The following is a 16,312-nucleotide window of genomic DNA, read 5'->3' as shown; positions in this document are numbered from 1 at the left end:
CCCCGAACGAAAGTACAGGGTTTACTTTCGTTTCCCGTCACAGCACCTCGGGCCTCAGAAAACAGCTTGGAGGGCTGCATGGCGGCCCGCGGGCCGTATGTTGGACAAGCCTGATCTAGTCCAGCCCCCTGCACATGCAGGATTTGCTATTCCAGGCAGATGCCTGTCCAGCCTCTTCCTGAAAACCTCCAGCGAAGGGGATCCCAGACGAGGAAGGGCTACCCCTACAGCATGTGAGAGTGCCCAAAGGCCTCCCCCATTCCAGACCAGGCCCTTCTTTGCATCCAGGATCAGATGCATTCAGTCTGGCCTGGCCTGGCCCTAGGATTCTGGGACTTCTGCTACTTGATTAGAATTGTTTTCATGCAAGCGCAAAGGCTGAAATGAAACCGTGATAGAAACATCTACACAGTAAGAGTCCAATGCAAAAAAGAAAAAAAATTCAATGGAGACCAGAATGAATCTGAGGTGAGAAACTAGTGGCCCAGTATACAGTACTCAGGAGCATCGGCCGATTGCTCATAAACACCAGGGATCTGATCAGCTGCAACTAGTAAAGTGCCTCAATTTGAATAGCAGCCACATCCTGACTTCCCCCACCCTTGGGAAGGGTTCGAGTCTGGCCCTGTCAGAGGGTCTAGGGACACTGCGCAGCCTTGATACAGACCGCATCAGACCAGGAATCTTGGCCATTCTCTTCATTGTTCCATTTCCCCAAATGAAGTCTTGGGCTGAACAAAGCAGACATGGCTGAGGATAAAATGCCTGATCTAACAGTTTATGTTCCAATAGTGTAAATGTAAGGGTCTTTGGTTTTATAAAGAAAGCAAGCCCCTAGTCAGAGATGGGGTAGAGGAGACTTCTAACTAAGTTTTCTTACCACACCCTCACGTCCGAGGTCAAGTGGAAAGAATGGCCGTCTACGGGAGAGGAAGGGTAAGCAGGCCTTACGAATGGTGCCCCCGGTTGAAGAGCATCTTACCTACACAAAGCCATCTCATCTCTGGGGCAGACCAGCAGTGCAGGATGCCCTTTTCCAGCAATTCTCAAAACGAAGCAGTGAAGTAGTACCCATACTGGCATCCAAGGATGCCACATATCTCATTTCTATGGCTAGAGGAAAAATGCTCCCTTAACCGATTCCACCAAGACAGAAAGAGCAAAGCCTAGGCTTGGCATCGACAGAACACACAAAAGCTCCAAGTAATGCCACACATCCATTCGCTCACCACAGCCTGCCACTACCCATCTGTACAGGACCTCTCTCGTGAGGAGTCTCCGGAACAGAAGTGCTGCCGTAAGAGATTGTAGGGAAGAGTGGCAGGGAGCATCTGCTGGCAGGGGAGGGGATGTTCTTATATATTTCCCCAATAATTAAAGTGTCAACTGTATAAAATGTAAACCACCCATTTCTGAAGCCTGGCTGGGCAAAACATCCTTAAGTAAAGTAATCCAGATCTGGGAAACAGAAGGAAATGGGAGGGCACTTGTTAGTGAAAGCATCTGTCTGTATCACACCTCCTGTAGTTTTACAACACGGCCTGACCGTGTTAATAACATTTCTGCAGGGAAATTTAATCAACTTTTCTACCTTAAAAAAAAAAAAAGGAACAGAAAAAAAGCCCACCATAAACACAAAATAAAAAGTTTAAACTCACATAGTGTGAAGAACACACAACTTCATTAAACTAGCTCGAAGTGAAACTCACTGACCTTAAAAATATGGTGCCTTTGTAAGTGATGAAGGTTATTGCAACAATGTGACCCTTCTGTATGGCTGAAAGTGGCTCTAGGCAAATGGATATCCGGTATTTCTTTGGTGTATGATATGAATATATTAATAGAAAAGAGACTGGGTGCTTTGGACAGCATAGCGTGAAACTTTTGGACAACCTACTAGTGGGAAAAAAAGTATGAAATGTATCTGTTTCCTACAGGAGAACTGGGTAAATCTGCAACCAAAAGTTAAAATAAAAAGCAAGCGGTTTTGTAAATTACCATCCATGCTGGTTCTCCGTATTAAAAATATGGCAACAAAGATTAGAAACCACATTGAAATGCATAATTTTCGTGTCCTGAATTAGCAAAAAAACCCCCTAAAACAAAACACCCCCCCAACCTATTCTGGGAGCCTGCATTTTTGTTGTCAGCATTGTGTTAACGACCCAGGTTTCGCACGCACAAACACAACCCGGTAGCCAGTTAATCAGACGTTCATCATGTGTGGGCGTATTTGCACAACCGGAATATTTAGCAGCTCTCTCTTCCCCCCCATGCTTGGCCCTGCTCCAAGGATTGCAAATCCACTTCTTTAGGAAGTAAAAAACCAGAATCTGCTGCAGGGCTCTTCTCCATGACTCCGCAATGCAGACAGGCCCAAGGCACCAAGTGCCTTTGGAGAACAAGTCAGAAGGGCGTATGCGGTAAATTTACAAAATGTTACCGTCACAGTCATCTTGGGTAAATAAAAAGGTTCTTCTGGTTTACAAAATTAAAGTTTGACCTTTTGTTTGTTCCAGGCACTACTTAACTGAATAGGTAAAGGTTTCCTACAGCGTCGGCTGGGGGAGGGATTCCTTCCACTAGTCTGGCGAACTCGTCCTGCGTGCTCATTAACGGTGCCCAGTGTACGCCTTAAACCACGAGGTCACAGAGGCCGCAGCAGAAGAGATCATGCCACCAGCACTGCTGCTGGCGATGGGCTGGGACACCTGCGTGCTCTGACTCTGAAACATCTCAACCGGCTGTGAGGGGATATCACAGAACCGTGGGCTTGGCAGATTTTCCCAGTCGGTCCCAAGATCTGTCTCTTCGTCGCTGACATGCTCATCTCCACTCTCGTCCGTCTCACCAGCAGCACTGGGGTCCACAAACTCCATGGAGTCTTCAAGATCAGCACTGACCTCGAAAGGCCCAGATCTGCAAACACAGATACAGTCCTGTTAGCCCCTCTTGGTGTGGAACGACAGAGGAAGCGTTGTTTGGTCAGACTGGGAACCAAGTCACAGCCAGGTCCAGCCGAGCCTGGTAAAAGGATACATTAGCTGTACGTGCAATACGCCCCTTTGATTACCAGCCGGCTGAGAACAATGGTCAGTGGCTACAAAAAAAATCCACTCTGGAAACTAAGTCAGGGCGGTCGGACTGGAATGGACTATTTCAGTTTTGATCTGCATAGCAGGAGGAATTTCTAACAATGCTCTGCTTTTGGCAGTAGATGTTGAAGTGTTAAAAACAAGCTGTCTGAACAATCACTCGCTGACGGCTCACAATCTGCTGCGAGAGCAGCTGGTTTTATGTTTAAAGCTGGCTTAAGCCAGGTCTACACTCCAGATTTCCAGGCACAGCAGTGCTGGCAGAAGCCCCTAGTAGCGACAGGGGGTTATGGAAAGGGTATGAATCCCTATCACAATCCCAGGTGGACCTCGTGAGCCCATGCTTGTTAAGCAAACTGCATTTGCTTAGAAAGTTTGTCACAACTGTACTGTTCTCCTCTTCTGCCCCTGAAATTCACCCCCCTCTCACACTACAAAAACTCAGTCCCCACAGAACATCCAGCAGTATTGGAAACCTGAGCTGGTGGTTCTTAATTTTTGAATCATGGCAACCTGCACGTTTTGTTAACGTAGCTTGTAAATGCAGTTTCCTGGAGAGATTTCTGGGAGCCAACTGAAAAGATAAACAAGTTCCGTTATGTGAAACCATGCTGCCTACTACACAGTTCATCAGCAGAATTAAACCTTTAGATGTGTTATACTGACCTCTGCCCCTTGAGCACGGGGCAACTGAGAGCAGTGGTAGGCTCCCCTTTGTGGCAGGTAGGATGAGCCAAGCTCTATTCCAGATTGTGAAGGAAGCCTCTCTGGTTGTTAGATGCTTCTGACCCTGACTCCACTAAGCCAGGCCCCTTCTGCTCCTGGCCCTTTTAGCCTTTCACTATCCCACTCTGAGGCTCCAGGCCTCCTCGTCTCTTCCTCCCATCCTAGGGCATCCCACTCCCTACCCCCTTGGCTCCAGTCTACTCTCCATTTCTTTCCCTTGCATCTACTACTGCACTCCCACATGCCACTTCACCAGCACCCCTAGCCTCAGTCCTCATTATCCTATATTCCAACCTACAAGAGTAGCACCAAGAAGCACAGGGTTCCCTGCTCCCAGGTTCTGGCCCATTGTCACAGCCACCCTGCCCCGACCCCTGGAAAGAGCAGTTTCAGGCAACATCCAGCTCAGTCCCTATGGGTCTGTGCTGGACCAAAGGACTCGGAGACTCTGGCTTTCGTGGCTGCATTCAGACAAGTCTACTGAACTGCTGCCATTTTGGTTGGTCTGACACCACTTTGCAGTCACTGGTCCTTCTTATGCCTTTCCAAGCTAAGATCCAAAACCTGAACACAGCTGGGGCACCCAGGATGTACACCAGAGCCTTCACAGAGGGAAAAATCCTCCCTCCATCATGTGGCATAAACAGCAGAGCCAATGGTCACAAACTACTTCAAGATCGTTTCAGGCCGGACATAAGGAAGAATTTCTTTACTGTCCGAGCCCCCAAGGTCTGGAACAGCCTGCCATCGGAGGTGGTTCAAGTGCCTTCGTTGAACACCTTCAAGATGAAACTGGATGCTTATCTTGCTGGGATCCTATGACCCCAGCTGACTTCCTGCCCTTTGGGCGGGGGGCTGGACTCGATGATCTTCCGAGGTCCCTTCCAGCCCTGATGTCTATGAAATCTATGAATGGGGAGGGTGGACCAGACAACCTCTCTACTTCAGCCCGCAGTGAGAACAGAGCTCCACGCTGTAAGAGAGGTCCTAAAGGCAATACCCTTCACCTTCTTCCAGTGGACCCCTTATAACCACTCCAGTTTGTTGCATCAGGACCTGACCCAACAGGTGCAGGGAAAGGACAGGGAGGATTTGCCCTTTACTATTACTATAGCAACAATAAACCAGATTTTCTAAAATCTAAAAGAAACATTCCATCGCGAGGCAAGACACTTCCTTCTCTTACCTGCCCAGGTTTTCAGTGTCTGGACTGACCAAGTACATGAGGTTCCTGAGTGTGTGTAATGGATGCAACAGATCTAAATTTACATGCTAGAAAGGGAGGGAGAAAAGAAAAATAATAATCAGCTAGGTCTAAGAGGAGACTTGTAAGCACAGTGATTTTAAAATGTGTTTAAAGAATCGAGAGAGATATTTGCCATACCTGAGAAAAACAAAGGTAAAGGATATTAGCATTCAGCTTCTTCACTGCCCCGGTAAACTTCCGCCTGCTCAGGTTCTCTCCACAGAATTCACTGTTTAAAAAGAGCCACATGTTCAAATTAAACAGCTATTAAAATTACTGACTCAAGACATCTGCATCTGTTCCACAACACTCTGTGCTGGCTTATCAAACTACACTGGGAGCAAACAGACCTATATAAACCATACAACCATGACTCGGAGCATTTGGGATACCGCACAGCCTCACCTTCTAAGAGCATGGCATTTCAGTGCACAATAGTTTTTCTGGCCAACTCTGCTTACTTAGTTTGTGAGCAGTCTTTGTTTTCCACAGGGATGAGTAAAGTGAACAGAATTTGGTCCCATAAAGCTCCATTATGGCCAGAAAGGTATCTTAGCAGCCTAAACCTCTTGTTCTCCATACGCAGAAGCCACTGTAGCCACCGATCGGACTCTGAGGGTTGACTGAGCCCTCACCTCCTTGGACAGATAAACTGAGTTTTGTGCAGTTTGCTGTATACAGACCCTATCTGCTCTGCATATGCACTGAATGTCTAATGGGGTTTACATTGGTATCCCCCTCCCAACTACAGGGCAGCAAGCTGTATTTGCCACTGGACCTGCACTCTGCCCCAGAGAAAGTGGTGGGCATACAATACAGCCCAGACCTGCAGCTCTCTCACAATGACTACTATTTAGGCACAAGAGTAGCCTTAACAGTACTATTCAATATGTCTAAGAACTGCTGAATTAGGCCTCAATTTTGTGAAACTGAGAGGTCCTTTAGGATTCAAAGCAAATGCCCTTTTTCATTCCTAATTCACAATCACTGAATATCTCTGCTACAGAAGAGCTGCAATTCTGAGTTATGCCAATGACTCCCACCCATGATCCTTACAGCTCTGGCAGAGAAAATCAAATGGCACAAAAATGCCTCAAACCATTACAAAATCCAGAGCGAGACAGCAGCTGAATGAATTGCTTAAAGGACAAAACTGAATTCAAGTCAGCTCTAAATCAGCCCATGGTTCAGCTTCTTAAAGATTCAAAATGACTTGCCTGTTACACAATTTCTTAGGAAGGTTTACATCAAGTATAAGAGACAAGGTGTTAACCAGCTGAGTTGCATAGCACAATGCAGCACTGATGGTGTAGGCAGGGTTATTATGCTCCATATCTAAAAGAAAGATAGCACCAAAATCTGGTTTTAATTGTATGCAAGTAGGCCCAGTATTGAAATCTCTAAACAGTGTCATGTGCCAGTATCCAGAACTGCTGAAACCAGTAAGCAGTCTCAGATTTAGATCAAATCTCAGGAAAAACTTCCTTGCTGTAAGAAGAGCAGGACAATGGAAGTTGTGGAATCTCCTTCACAGGAGGTTTTCAAGAAAAGGCTGGATAAGCATCCACCTGGAATGGTTTAGGAATAGTAAATGCTGCATCGAAGCAGCAGGGTGGACTAACTGATTCTTGAGGTCCCTTCCAGCCCTATATGGCTCCATATATCTGGCACAAGTTAGAAGGAAACAGTAATACTGGGAGTAACTATTACATTTACTCTGCAGCGCGTTAATTGTGTCAGGGCTACGAATAATTCGCACTGTTTCTTTGCTAGAGTTTTGCACTATAAATCTGATTAGTGTCTCCCCACCAAGAGAGTGTGCCAGAAGCTTGACCTCTTTATGACTGATTTATGATTGTGTTGTAAAAAGGCTCACTTGCAGCTAGGCTATTTTTTGCGAGCAAAGCAGATGGGCAGGCCACAGGCTCAAAGTGCCTTCTGCTGGCTACGCAGCACTAAAAAGATCTACAGAAGCTGGATCACTCAGGAAGCCAATACTATGCTTCTTACCTGGTCCTGGCGTGGTTTTCTTCTCTTCCACCCAATTGTAATATGCTGAATAGTCTCCATTATTGGGAAGGGTTATCCAAGGACCAGTGATGCTGATGCTGGTGTCTCCGTTTTGATCGTCACACACCCACCTTCCAGACAGATAAGTTGTTCTTCTGGCTTCTGCAAGCTTGCTCACAGTGCTAGAGGTCATTGCATTATCACTCTCAGAAGAAACATCTGCAGGATCTCTGTAGCACCCAGAAAGACACCACGCTGTAACAAAAGGCTTTAGAGGTCTTAAAAAATACAGGCAATGTGCATGGCAGGCAAAATACCTGAAATGGTAAACTACAAGAGTCTCTGCTACCAGGGTCAGAGTTTCTTTACATCTTTTGGTCAAAAATCTCAGAGGTTGTATTGTTTTTGTTTTTTATTTCCAAGATGCTTTACCTCATACTTACAAAATTTAGATGCTTTTGGATATTTCCAGCCTGGGTTTAAGGTAATAAAGGAATGTATATTTGCCAACACAGTACATATATCAAAACCCTCCTAAGATGAGGAGGGTAACTACCTGGCCAATTCTGCAAAGTCTGTGCTGGGAAGGGGGGGTCCCCCCAGTGGATACAATTTCCAATCCAGTAGGTTACTTCAGCACCTGCTGGCCCAATTACAAAAGTCAGGAAGGTCAAGAAAAATCCAAGCCTGCCTGAGTCAATGGCCCACCAGACTAGTACAGTTAAAATGGGCCAGTTTCTGTAGCCCACAGCACACAAAGGAGCAACTGCCTAGTATCATGTCCAGCCACCTGTGACTGCCCAATCCAAATGACCAAGTGACCATTTACAGCTAGGTCAACCAGGACAGCCATCAGAGGAAGGCTGAATGAGGTTTGAAATCAGACTTCTAGGTTTGTAGCAAGATGTCTTAACCATTGTGCTACTATATTCCCATTTATTTCAGCATACCCACCAACTTCAATGAGACTATTCTTAGGCTTAAAGATGGGCATATGCTTAAGTATCCCCCTGAGCTGGGAGTTATATGAGGAGATGTAGGCTGTCAGACACTGAAAACAAAGGTGGGGCCTAGATGGATGTGCACTGAAGTGAACCATAAGCTTTTCTGAAAAAGAAAGAAATTAACCAGCCAATATAAAATTGTGTTTTAATTAAGAGTAGAACCCACTTACTCTTTATACTCCCAACTTGCCAATCACATTTGATTAGGACCAAAGAACACAGACCTAAAGTCCAGGTACAAATCTAGAGACCAGGCAATGGATATCAACTTGCATTAACTGTGCTGTTCTAGAAGATCTGCCTTCCATACCTCATACCCGTCTTCACTTCTTCAATGGGAAAAATGACGGAGGTCAGCTCCAGTATGTGAGACCGTCGAAGATCTGCCAAGTGCTCATGCTGGGTTTTCAGATCACAATTCTTTTTTTCCACCAAGTCTCCCAGCCTGCGGTTATGCCTCTGAATCTTCTCTTTCTTCTCCTGGTGCCTCTGAGCCCTGCGATTAAGCTTCTGGTTTTCATCTTTAACTCTGAGAAGCCCCTCTGTGTCTGTGAGAGCAAGTGACATTAGCTGTAGGAAACAAGCTGTGATCTACGGATAGGTCATGGAATTATTACTGTTCAGGGCAAACAAGGCATATAGCAGCCTAAGAAAAAAATGTTTCATTGCCATTCACCACTCACTATACTAGGGTACAACACTTCAGTCTCTTTTGAATTGTACCCCGGGCAACCATCTCTCACTCTTCCCCCCATCCCCACCTTCCCTATGTTCTCAGGCAATGTCATGGAGTGCAAAGCATTCTGGGAACAGAAGTCCTCTGGACTAGCAATGGAGTTTGCTGCTGAGGGGGGGGGAACTTTCACCCCATTTTTTTTGCCACTGAAGCCAAGTCCAGAGGGTAAAAAAATGCTGAATCCAATGACAATGCTGAATCCAAGGACTGCTGCTGGTCTACAAAACTACAATTCCCAGAATGCCTTGCACTCTGGGAATCCCAGCCCTGGATTGCACCTGGATTGCTGCTTCCTGGAGCTAGGACGTGCCAGCAGAGTGAGGCAAGGCAGCAGCAAGGTAGGCTCCAGACTAACCCAGGGGTGAGGCATTCCTTCTCCTCTCCCTGCTCCCCTTCCTTCCCACACCCATCCCCTTGGGCGACACTGGAGGCACACCTGCTCACCCACACTGTGTTACGCTCCTAGAAGTTGGCATTGATCTTGTCTTCTGCCCACCTGGACACCAAGCGGGAATGTCAAGATTCCCTAGTTTAATTAAAGTAGCCGGTATAAACATCACAACAAGAAATGCACGTTACCGCGGTGTTGGCTAAGAGGGCTCCCATTGCTGTACGCAGAACTAGTCCGGAGCACATCGTTGTTTACAATGTGCCAACCACTTGGTGCCCACCTGCTTGGCTTGCCGTAGATTGTCTGCGCATGTGGAGCACGGGGACCCCAGCAAAGCAGGCCATTCCCTACGGCAGCATCAACCACCACCACCATATGCAACTGCACAAACTGTAACATGCAGCTGTACTGAACTGCTGCAGCTGCCTGTGTTAAGCTTGGGTACCAGATACATTTGCATCCCCAAATCTCTCCTTACAAGCATCTTCTAATCTGTTGTGCAAAATCATCCACTGAAGAAAAGAGCCGTCACAAGCACGTCAGTGGAGACTTCTGAAGATTCTCTCTCTTTGAAAAGTGCAAGAAGATGCTGTACTCAGTTAAATGTCTCAAAAATTCCTTTTCCTAACTTAGTTTGAACAAGAACGTCCAGTTGCCAGGCACTCAGTCACACTTCTTACAGTCTTTATCAGAAATAATATTGATCAGGTTTCTAATATCGATCAGATTATTCACTTTCCAGCAATTTAAACAAGTACAGAGACATTCCCTAGTCTCCTGGGGAATGCTGTCTCAGTGCAGGGCAGCAATTCAGGGCCAAGTCCTAACATCGTTATTAATCTGTTAGATGACTCTAGAGTGACAGATGTCATATGGTGTTTATTACGGTAAGGAGTTGCTTCATTATTTAAAATAAACTCTACATCTGTGTGTTAAACGTACCAACAAAATAGCTAAACAGCTTATTAAAATGGTCAAGCTAAGGGAAATGAGATCATAAACATGCACAGCGTATAACTTGCTGGAATAATGGAATTAATCCTTACTTGCATATCCAATTTATTGGGCCTATAATGCAGGAAAAATGAAGAGTTGGCTGCCTGAGCTCTGACAAGTGAAAATGATGCAACATTTTTCCCAGGTTACTTTAGAGTCCCAACAAGTCCAGGTGAAAAAATAATGCATTTTCTTCAGCTTTAGAAAATAACTGATGTAGAAGCTAGAAGTTGAAAAAACTGACAATATTTAAATATTGCTGATTTCTTCTAGACATTGTCATGTCAGCAGCACAATTTAATAATTTGGACGAGCTCCCCCAAGTCCCCTTTTAAATAAATAAATTATAGTAATAATAAACGGGTAAAAACTGGTTTCCAAGTTTACACACACGCTGCATTTTGAACGCAACTTTCTTCCAATGGTTCCAAGCTATCTTTCATCACTTTGAAACCAACAGCAACACAGGAGGAGATGTTCCAAATATAGTTTTTCTCTAGCAATTCAATCTGCTTGTAACAAAACCCCCTGACATGAGTCCAGGTGGGAAATCTTACCCCTTCCAGAGCCACGCTTACAAAAACATTAAAAACGGTCTCAAGAAGTAGTAGCACAACTAGGGAAGGGGGAGCCAGGCATGGGTGCTGGCTGTAAGGGGGCACCAGGATCCCCCCTGCCAGGAGTCTTTGCTGCAGTACTGGAAGCCCTGTACTGCCCAGCCACAGGAGCTGGGTAGCACAGCACCATACCAAGCAGTGTGTATGGGGCAAGAGTGAGAGGGGTAGGCAGAATGGAGCCTTTGCCAGAACAGGCACAGCCCTACTCCCAGTACGTACATATGGACGCTCATGCAGAGCAGACTGAAACAACCTAGAGTGTTTGTGAATTTCCTAGGAACGCAGGGTGGGAAGGAATCTCAAGACATTATCTATTTCACCTCCAGGCAGGATCAAGTATACGTGACTGTTCCCAAAATACATTTATCTAACCTTATTTATTTAAAAAACCACAAGGAAGAGGCTGCCACTAACATCCCTGGACATCTGTTCCAATGTTTCTTCACCCAAACATTTCCTTCTGATCAGCAACACCCAACAAACTGTCTGCAAAAAACCCTACCATAAAGCTAGTGGCTGCAGGGAATTAAAAACAGAGGTTGAAAGGGAGGTGGAAGTGGGGCAGGGGAAACACATAATATTACCCACAGTGCACTGTGTGCTCAGTACTCTTGCCCACGCATGAGAAAAACCCAAGGACCACTATCCCAGGTCCTTTATGGCCTATGGCTCCAGAGTCTGTTTCTCTCATGCCGCATTTATGCATTTGATTTCTCCTTCCTAAATCTAAAACTTCCCACTCAATTTTACTGACTTTTGTTCTGTTAATTTCAGACCTTCTTTCCAATTTATCCAGATCATTTCAAATTCTGATCTTGTCCTCCAGTGTGTTTGCCAATGACCCCCATTGCTTGGAGGCATCTGCACATGGTATAACTATACTCAATCTGTATATTTTTAGGGAAAGGGTTGAAAAGAACTGAACTGATGGGCAGACTCTTACAGGACCTTTTTTTGAGATGCCCACCCAGGCCAAAGACCGTTTGGGGTTTTTTGAGTGTGTTTTTTCAACCAGCTATGCATCCAGTTTGTGTGTCTAGACTTCCTTCGCTTGCTTGAGAACATTATGTAGGGGTGTCAAGATCCTTGCTAGGTACATCATATGCACTCCTTCCCCTCTTCCACTAAACTAATGACTTTGTTAAAGAGGACGTGAGATGGGGGTGGACAACTAGCCTTAACAAACCCATGTTGGCTACTTTTCTATCATCTAATTAGCCTGTGGGTACTGACCAGCTGAATATTTTTTCCCAGAATCTTTCCAGAAATCAAGGACCAAATAGCCTTAAATTCTGAGTCTATCTTTTCTCCCTTTAAAAAGATAGGCACAAAGGTTGGCCTTCTCTGGTCCTCAGTCTTCCATGAATTCTTCAAGATAATGACTATATTCAAGAACCTGTCAAGAATGAATTTCAGCAGGTTCAGTCAACCTCAAACCATTTATCCTATTCAAACATTCTTTAAACCACGGTTGCCCAAATGGGAACCTATGAGCCAAACATGGCCCACAAGGGTTAATCTGAAACTCCCAGGCTCCCACCCAGCCACTGCTCCTCCTATGACTCCAGCTGCCATATGTGGATCCCCTGGGCTTCTCCATCTGCCACTTCCTGTGCCTGCACCAGAGGGTGGTGCGACATGGCAGACAACAACACAGCAGTAGGGGGGGGCTGCCCACACACGTTATAGCAGGGGGTTTGGCTGCCCATGGCTCACGCTATTATGGCCTGTAGTGTGTGACCCCTGCTGGCAAAGCCCCACCCCCACCTAGAAGTTGGACAGACCCTAATTTCACCTGGTCTCTCTCTCTGGTGTGCAGTCCTCTCTCTTTGCTCATGATTGTGCGCACTGACTAACTGGTCACAATTCTTTTTTTTTTTGGTGTGTGTGAAGACTGAACCAATGGTAGCATCAAAGGTTCTTCTTCTTTAGGTAAATCTTTAGTCTTTTCTGCAGCATCTATTATTTGGTCTCCTTTTCTGTTTACAAAGCCTTTGCCTTGATGCCTACTGCATTTGTAGAGCCATGCTTGCACCTCTATTTCTTTACTCAGACTTAATCATGTCTGTTTCCACTGGCTGCGCGACTTCTTCCTGATTTTCAAGTTATTCAGTGCAACCATATCACTATCTTACTACCTTATCTTGCTACTTTTCTTTAGCATCGGGAATTTAAACATACTGCATTTTGTATTCTGAAACGTGACATGTCAAATCTCATATTTGTGAAGTCATCACTGACTCATCAGATTCATAAATACTGACAGCTGAAGTACAGTGCACCCCTCAGGCAAAATTCCCATGAGTGTTGCTACCCAAAGAAGGATTTTGAGATGTGGCTCCAAACCAGGCAACAGGAACAAGGCAGCACTCACCAATAACCACACTGAATTTACAGTAGCTAACGTGCTGTTTTATGCTCCTTACCACACTGGAACTGACAAAACGCACCATACTGAAGGCAGCTGTCCTTGAAGATATAGCCAAAAGCCAGAATAAATTGCTAAACATTTACTGTTTAAAAAAATCCCAGAATGGTTTTAACACCCACCTACTTGAATAATATGCATCTATTGTTAATTAAAACCCAGACACAAAAATAATTAACAGAGATCAGTCACCAATTCCATTTCCTACAAAACCTCCCACATTACCCTCTCAAATGAGATCAGACACCATGATTCAGAGGGGAGAGTTTGGAAATTCACCATTTTAAAAGCTAAATCTCAATTTTACATGGACTGACTGGATTCTTACTCTTCAAGGCAGGCACTACATGCTATTGATGCACAGCCATTACTTACTTCTTGTCATCTCATCATTCTCTTTGCAAATGGTTTGTTTCAGCTGCTCAATCCTCATCTTGCAAGACATTATTTTCCACCTCTGAAAGAGAACATGCCGTGCATCATAAATTGACTTGAATACAAACTTTACAATTAACACCAATGCCTACAGCTACAGCGCAAAAAGTACCAGCAGTATTTTTAACTGAGTCACACCCTAAGAATTTCAAATGGGTTCTTGTGCAAATAGAAGGAAAAAAAAAAAGTTATAAACAACCAGGAGCTTCCTGCAGCAAAGTCAGACAATGCAAAGGGCTTCTGACTAAAAACATTACCAAGAGTGGCAAATAGTGCTGGCTTGGGACAATCTGCACTTGCAGAACCAATTCAGTTTTGCTTGGATTATACTTTCAGCCACACAGTACTGTCCTCCCTACAAATTAATCTGAGAGATCAAGGAATCTTAAGAGCTGGAAAACTAGTGAAGACTTCAAACAACTCACCAGCTGATCAGTAACCTCCTTCCCCGCCATGGCCTTCAAAACACTGCAAGGGGGGAAAAAAAAACCACAACAGAAGATTAACCAACAATCAGGACAACCCCAAACCAAATAAGGTATAAGAAAAAAAAATGCTCCTTTTTTTCCCCCTTAAAGAATGAAAACACCAGCAAAATTAAAATGATAAACTTACTGTTTTTGGAATTCCCTCTGTTTGTTTTTAAGATGCATTAACCTCTCTCTCTTGTCTGAAAACCTGGAAGAGATTAGATCAATTGATTATTTATATTCCACACTTTACACAGTGGGGTGAAGTGACATCTTGCCATCACTCTGGAGGCAAGAGTCCCAAGTCCAGTTCTAGTCTTGAACCAAAAGATGCCCCAAATCAACCTGCTGTAGATGGGTCCCTGGTCATTTAGGCTGGAGAACAAAGGAGAGAGGGCTAGCATCATGTCTCGTGTGCCGTCAGATACAGAAACTACTGTGCCTTAACCATGCTACCTAAAACCACCACTAGGCTCAAGCATAGGTGACTGATGCCGCCCGAGTTGGGAGGGCACTTGTTCCTCCAGCAGCCAATCGACCACTGCTTGGGGGGGCAGGAGGGGGCAGTCCCCTGGGACCAGTTGCACATGCCAACCCAGAAGCAACGTTCCCTCTAAGCTGGCTCTAAGAGGGAACACTACCTGGAAGGGCCAGCGACACTTCTCCTGGCACCCCCACTCCCCAGCCACCGCTCTCGGGGGGCAAGGGGCACCAGCGCACCGACCTGCCACCCATACCCGCCACTGAAGTGGGGGATGCTGGCTTTGAGGGGGTGCACCAGCACACTCAGAGGGTGCATGTGTACCCCCTACATGTTGCCACTGGGCTCAAGAAAACCTTTGTATCACCTCATTATATAAAGTCAAAGCATCAGAAATATTATTAAGAATCCTGAAGCTTAGCACCATCTAAGGCCCTTCCTTTTTTCTTAGCCTTTGGTTAAGTTATGGTTAAATTCACATAAATCCTTACAGGATTCAAAGATATCTTTCCCACCATAATATCAAGAGGACCCCTTTGTTGCAGAAATATCTGCTAGTTTTACCATCAAAAGGTATCTCTGTTATCCTTAAAAAATTTGCAGCTGAGCAATAAAAATTATATTACAGATTTAAAGGAAAACTCATACATTTCAAAATTATTGGCCATTTAAGATCTAAAGAGAACCCCAAAAGTATACTGATTTTCAATGTTTTGAATTTAAAAGCACCTTTTCACAAGTCTTCAGTTTATTAAAGGAATCCATCCTGATATTAAAAAGGCTATATATTAAATGCAGATTTTCACACATTATACCTTACAAAAGTTAGAAGGGGGAAAATGTTTCACAGACAATACTAATATTTTAATGGGCATTGTTTGACATACCACTGTTTGACATACCACCAAGTAGTAGCTCCAAGGACAGCAGCATCATGTCAAGGAGTTTATCATAACTAGATTTTACTTCTGAAGCCCTTGATCCAACTCTTACTTACTTTAGAACAATGTTTTTCTGTCCACTCCTCAGCTCTAGCAGACATTTGCACCCATCACAAAGCCGCCATACCCCTGTCAACCCAAGCTCCTCCAAAGCCTAAGGTTTAACGTTTGTGAACTTCTGAGAATTACTTGGAAGACAGTCATCATATAATTTCAGCCCTCAAGCACATGCTTGTGTCTCCATTCAGCTTCACCTGTCGGGTGTAGAAAAAACACACACAGAGTGTAGTCTATGAAAAACTTAGGTAGGCAAACAATAGTCCCTTCCGACCCTGCCAACTCTGAAACCTGAGCAGATCATCAAGTCTGACCCCCTGCCATGGCAGAAAAGAGTACTGGGGTCAAACGACCCCGGCAAGGTGTTCATCTAGCCTCCTTTTGAAGACCCCCACGGTAGGAGCGAGCACCACTTCCCTTGGAAGTTGGTTCCAGATCCTAGCCGCCCTGACTGTGAAGTAGCGCCTCCTGATATCTAGCCTGAATCTACCATCTGTAAACTTATGGCCGTTATTCCTTGTTACTCCCAGTAGTACTCAGGGGAACAGGGACTCTCCCACTGCCTGCTGGTCTCCCTTGGCCAGTTTATAGATGGCCACCAGATCCCCCCTCAGCCTTCTCTTGTGGAGGCTGAACAGGTCCAGGTCCCTTAGCCTCTCCTCGTAGGGCCTGCCCTGCT

The 16,312-nt window shown here is 45.1% G+C and overlaps 1 protein-coding gene across 1 annotated transcript in view; it reads right to left on the bottom strand.

The window, feature by feature from the left end:
* Positions 1-20: 20 nt before the first annotated feature.
* The window catches only part of ATG14 (autophagy related 14), a 30,359-nt gene continuing 14,067 nt past the window's right edge, over positions 21-16,312 (bottom strand). The window contains exons 3-11 of the mRNA XM_014517427.2: positions 14,300-14,362; positions 14,110-14,152; positions 13,625-13,706; positions 8,392-8,629; positions 7,078-7,307; positions 6,285-6,402; positions 5,206-5,296; positions 5,008-5,093; positions 21-2,919 (exon numbers count right to left, since the gene is read on the bottom strand). Coding sequence (XP_014372913.1) covers positions 2,613-2,919; positions 5,008-5,093; positions 5,206-5,296; positions 6,285-6,402; positions 7,078-7,307; positions 8,392-8,629; positions 13,625-13,706; positions 14,110-14,152; positions 14,300-14,362 — 1,258 coding nt within the window. The 3' untranslated portion in view covers positions 21-2,612. The remainder of the gene's footprint in view (positions 2,920-5,007; positions 5,094-5,205; positions 5,297-6,284; positions 6,403-7,077; positions 7,308-8,391; positions 8,630-13,624; positions 13,707-14,109; positions 14,153-14,299; positions 14,363-16,312) is intronic.

Source organism: Alligator sinensis, unplaced genomic scaffold (genome assembly GCF_000455745.1).
Source record: "Alligator sinensis unplaced genomic scaffold, ASM45574v1 scaffold13_1, whole genome shotgun sequence".
In the NCBI taxonomy this organism is placed as follows: Eukaryota; Metazoa; Chordata; order Crocodylia; family Alligatoridae; genus Alligator; species Alligator sinensis.
This window is presented reverse-complemented; position numbering and strand designations above follow the sequence as displayed.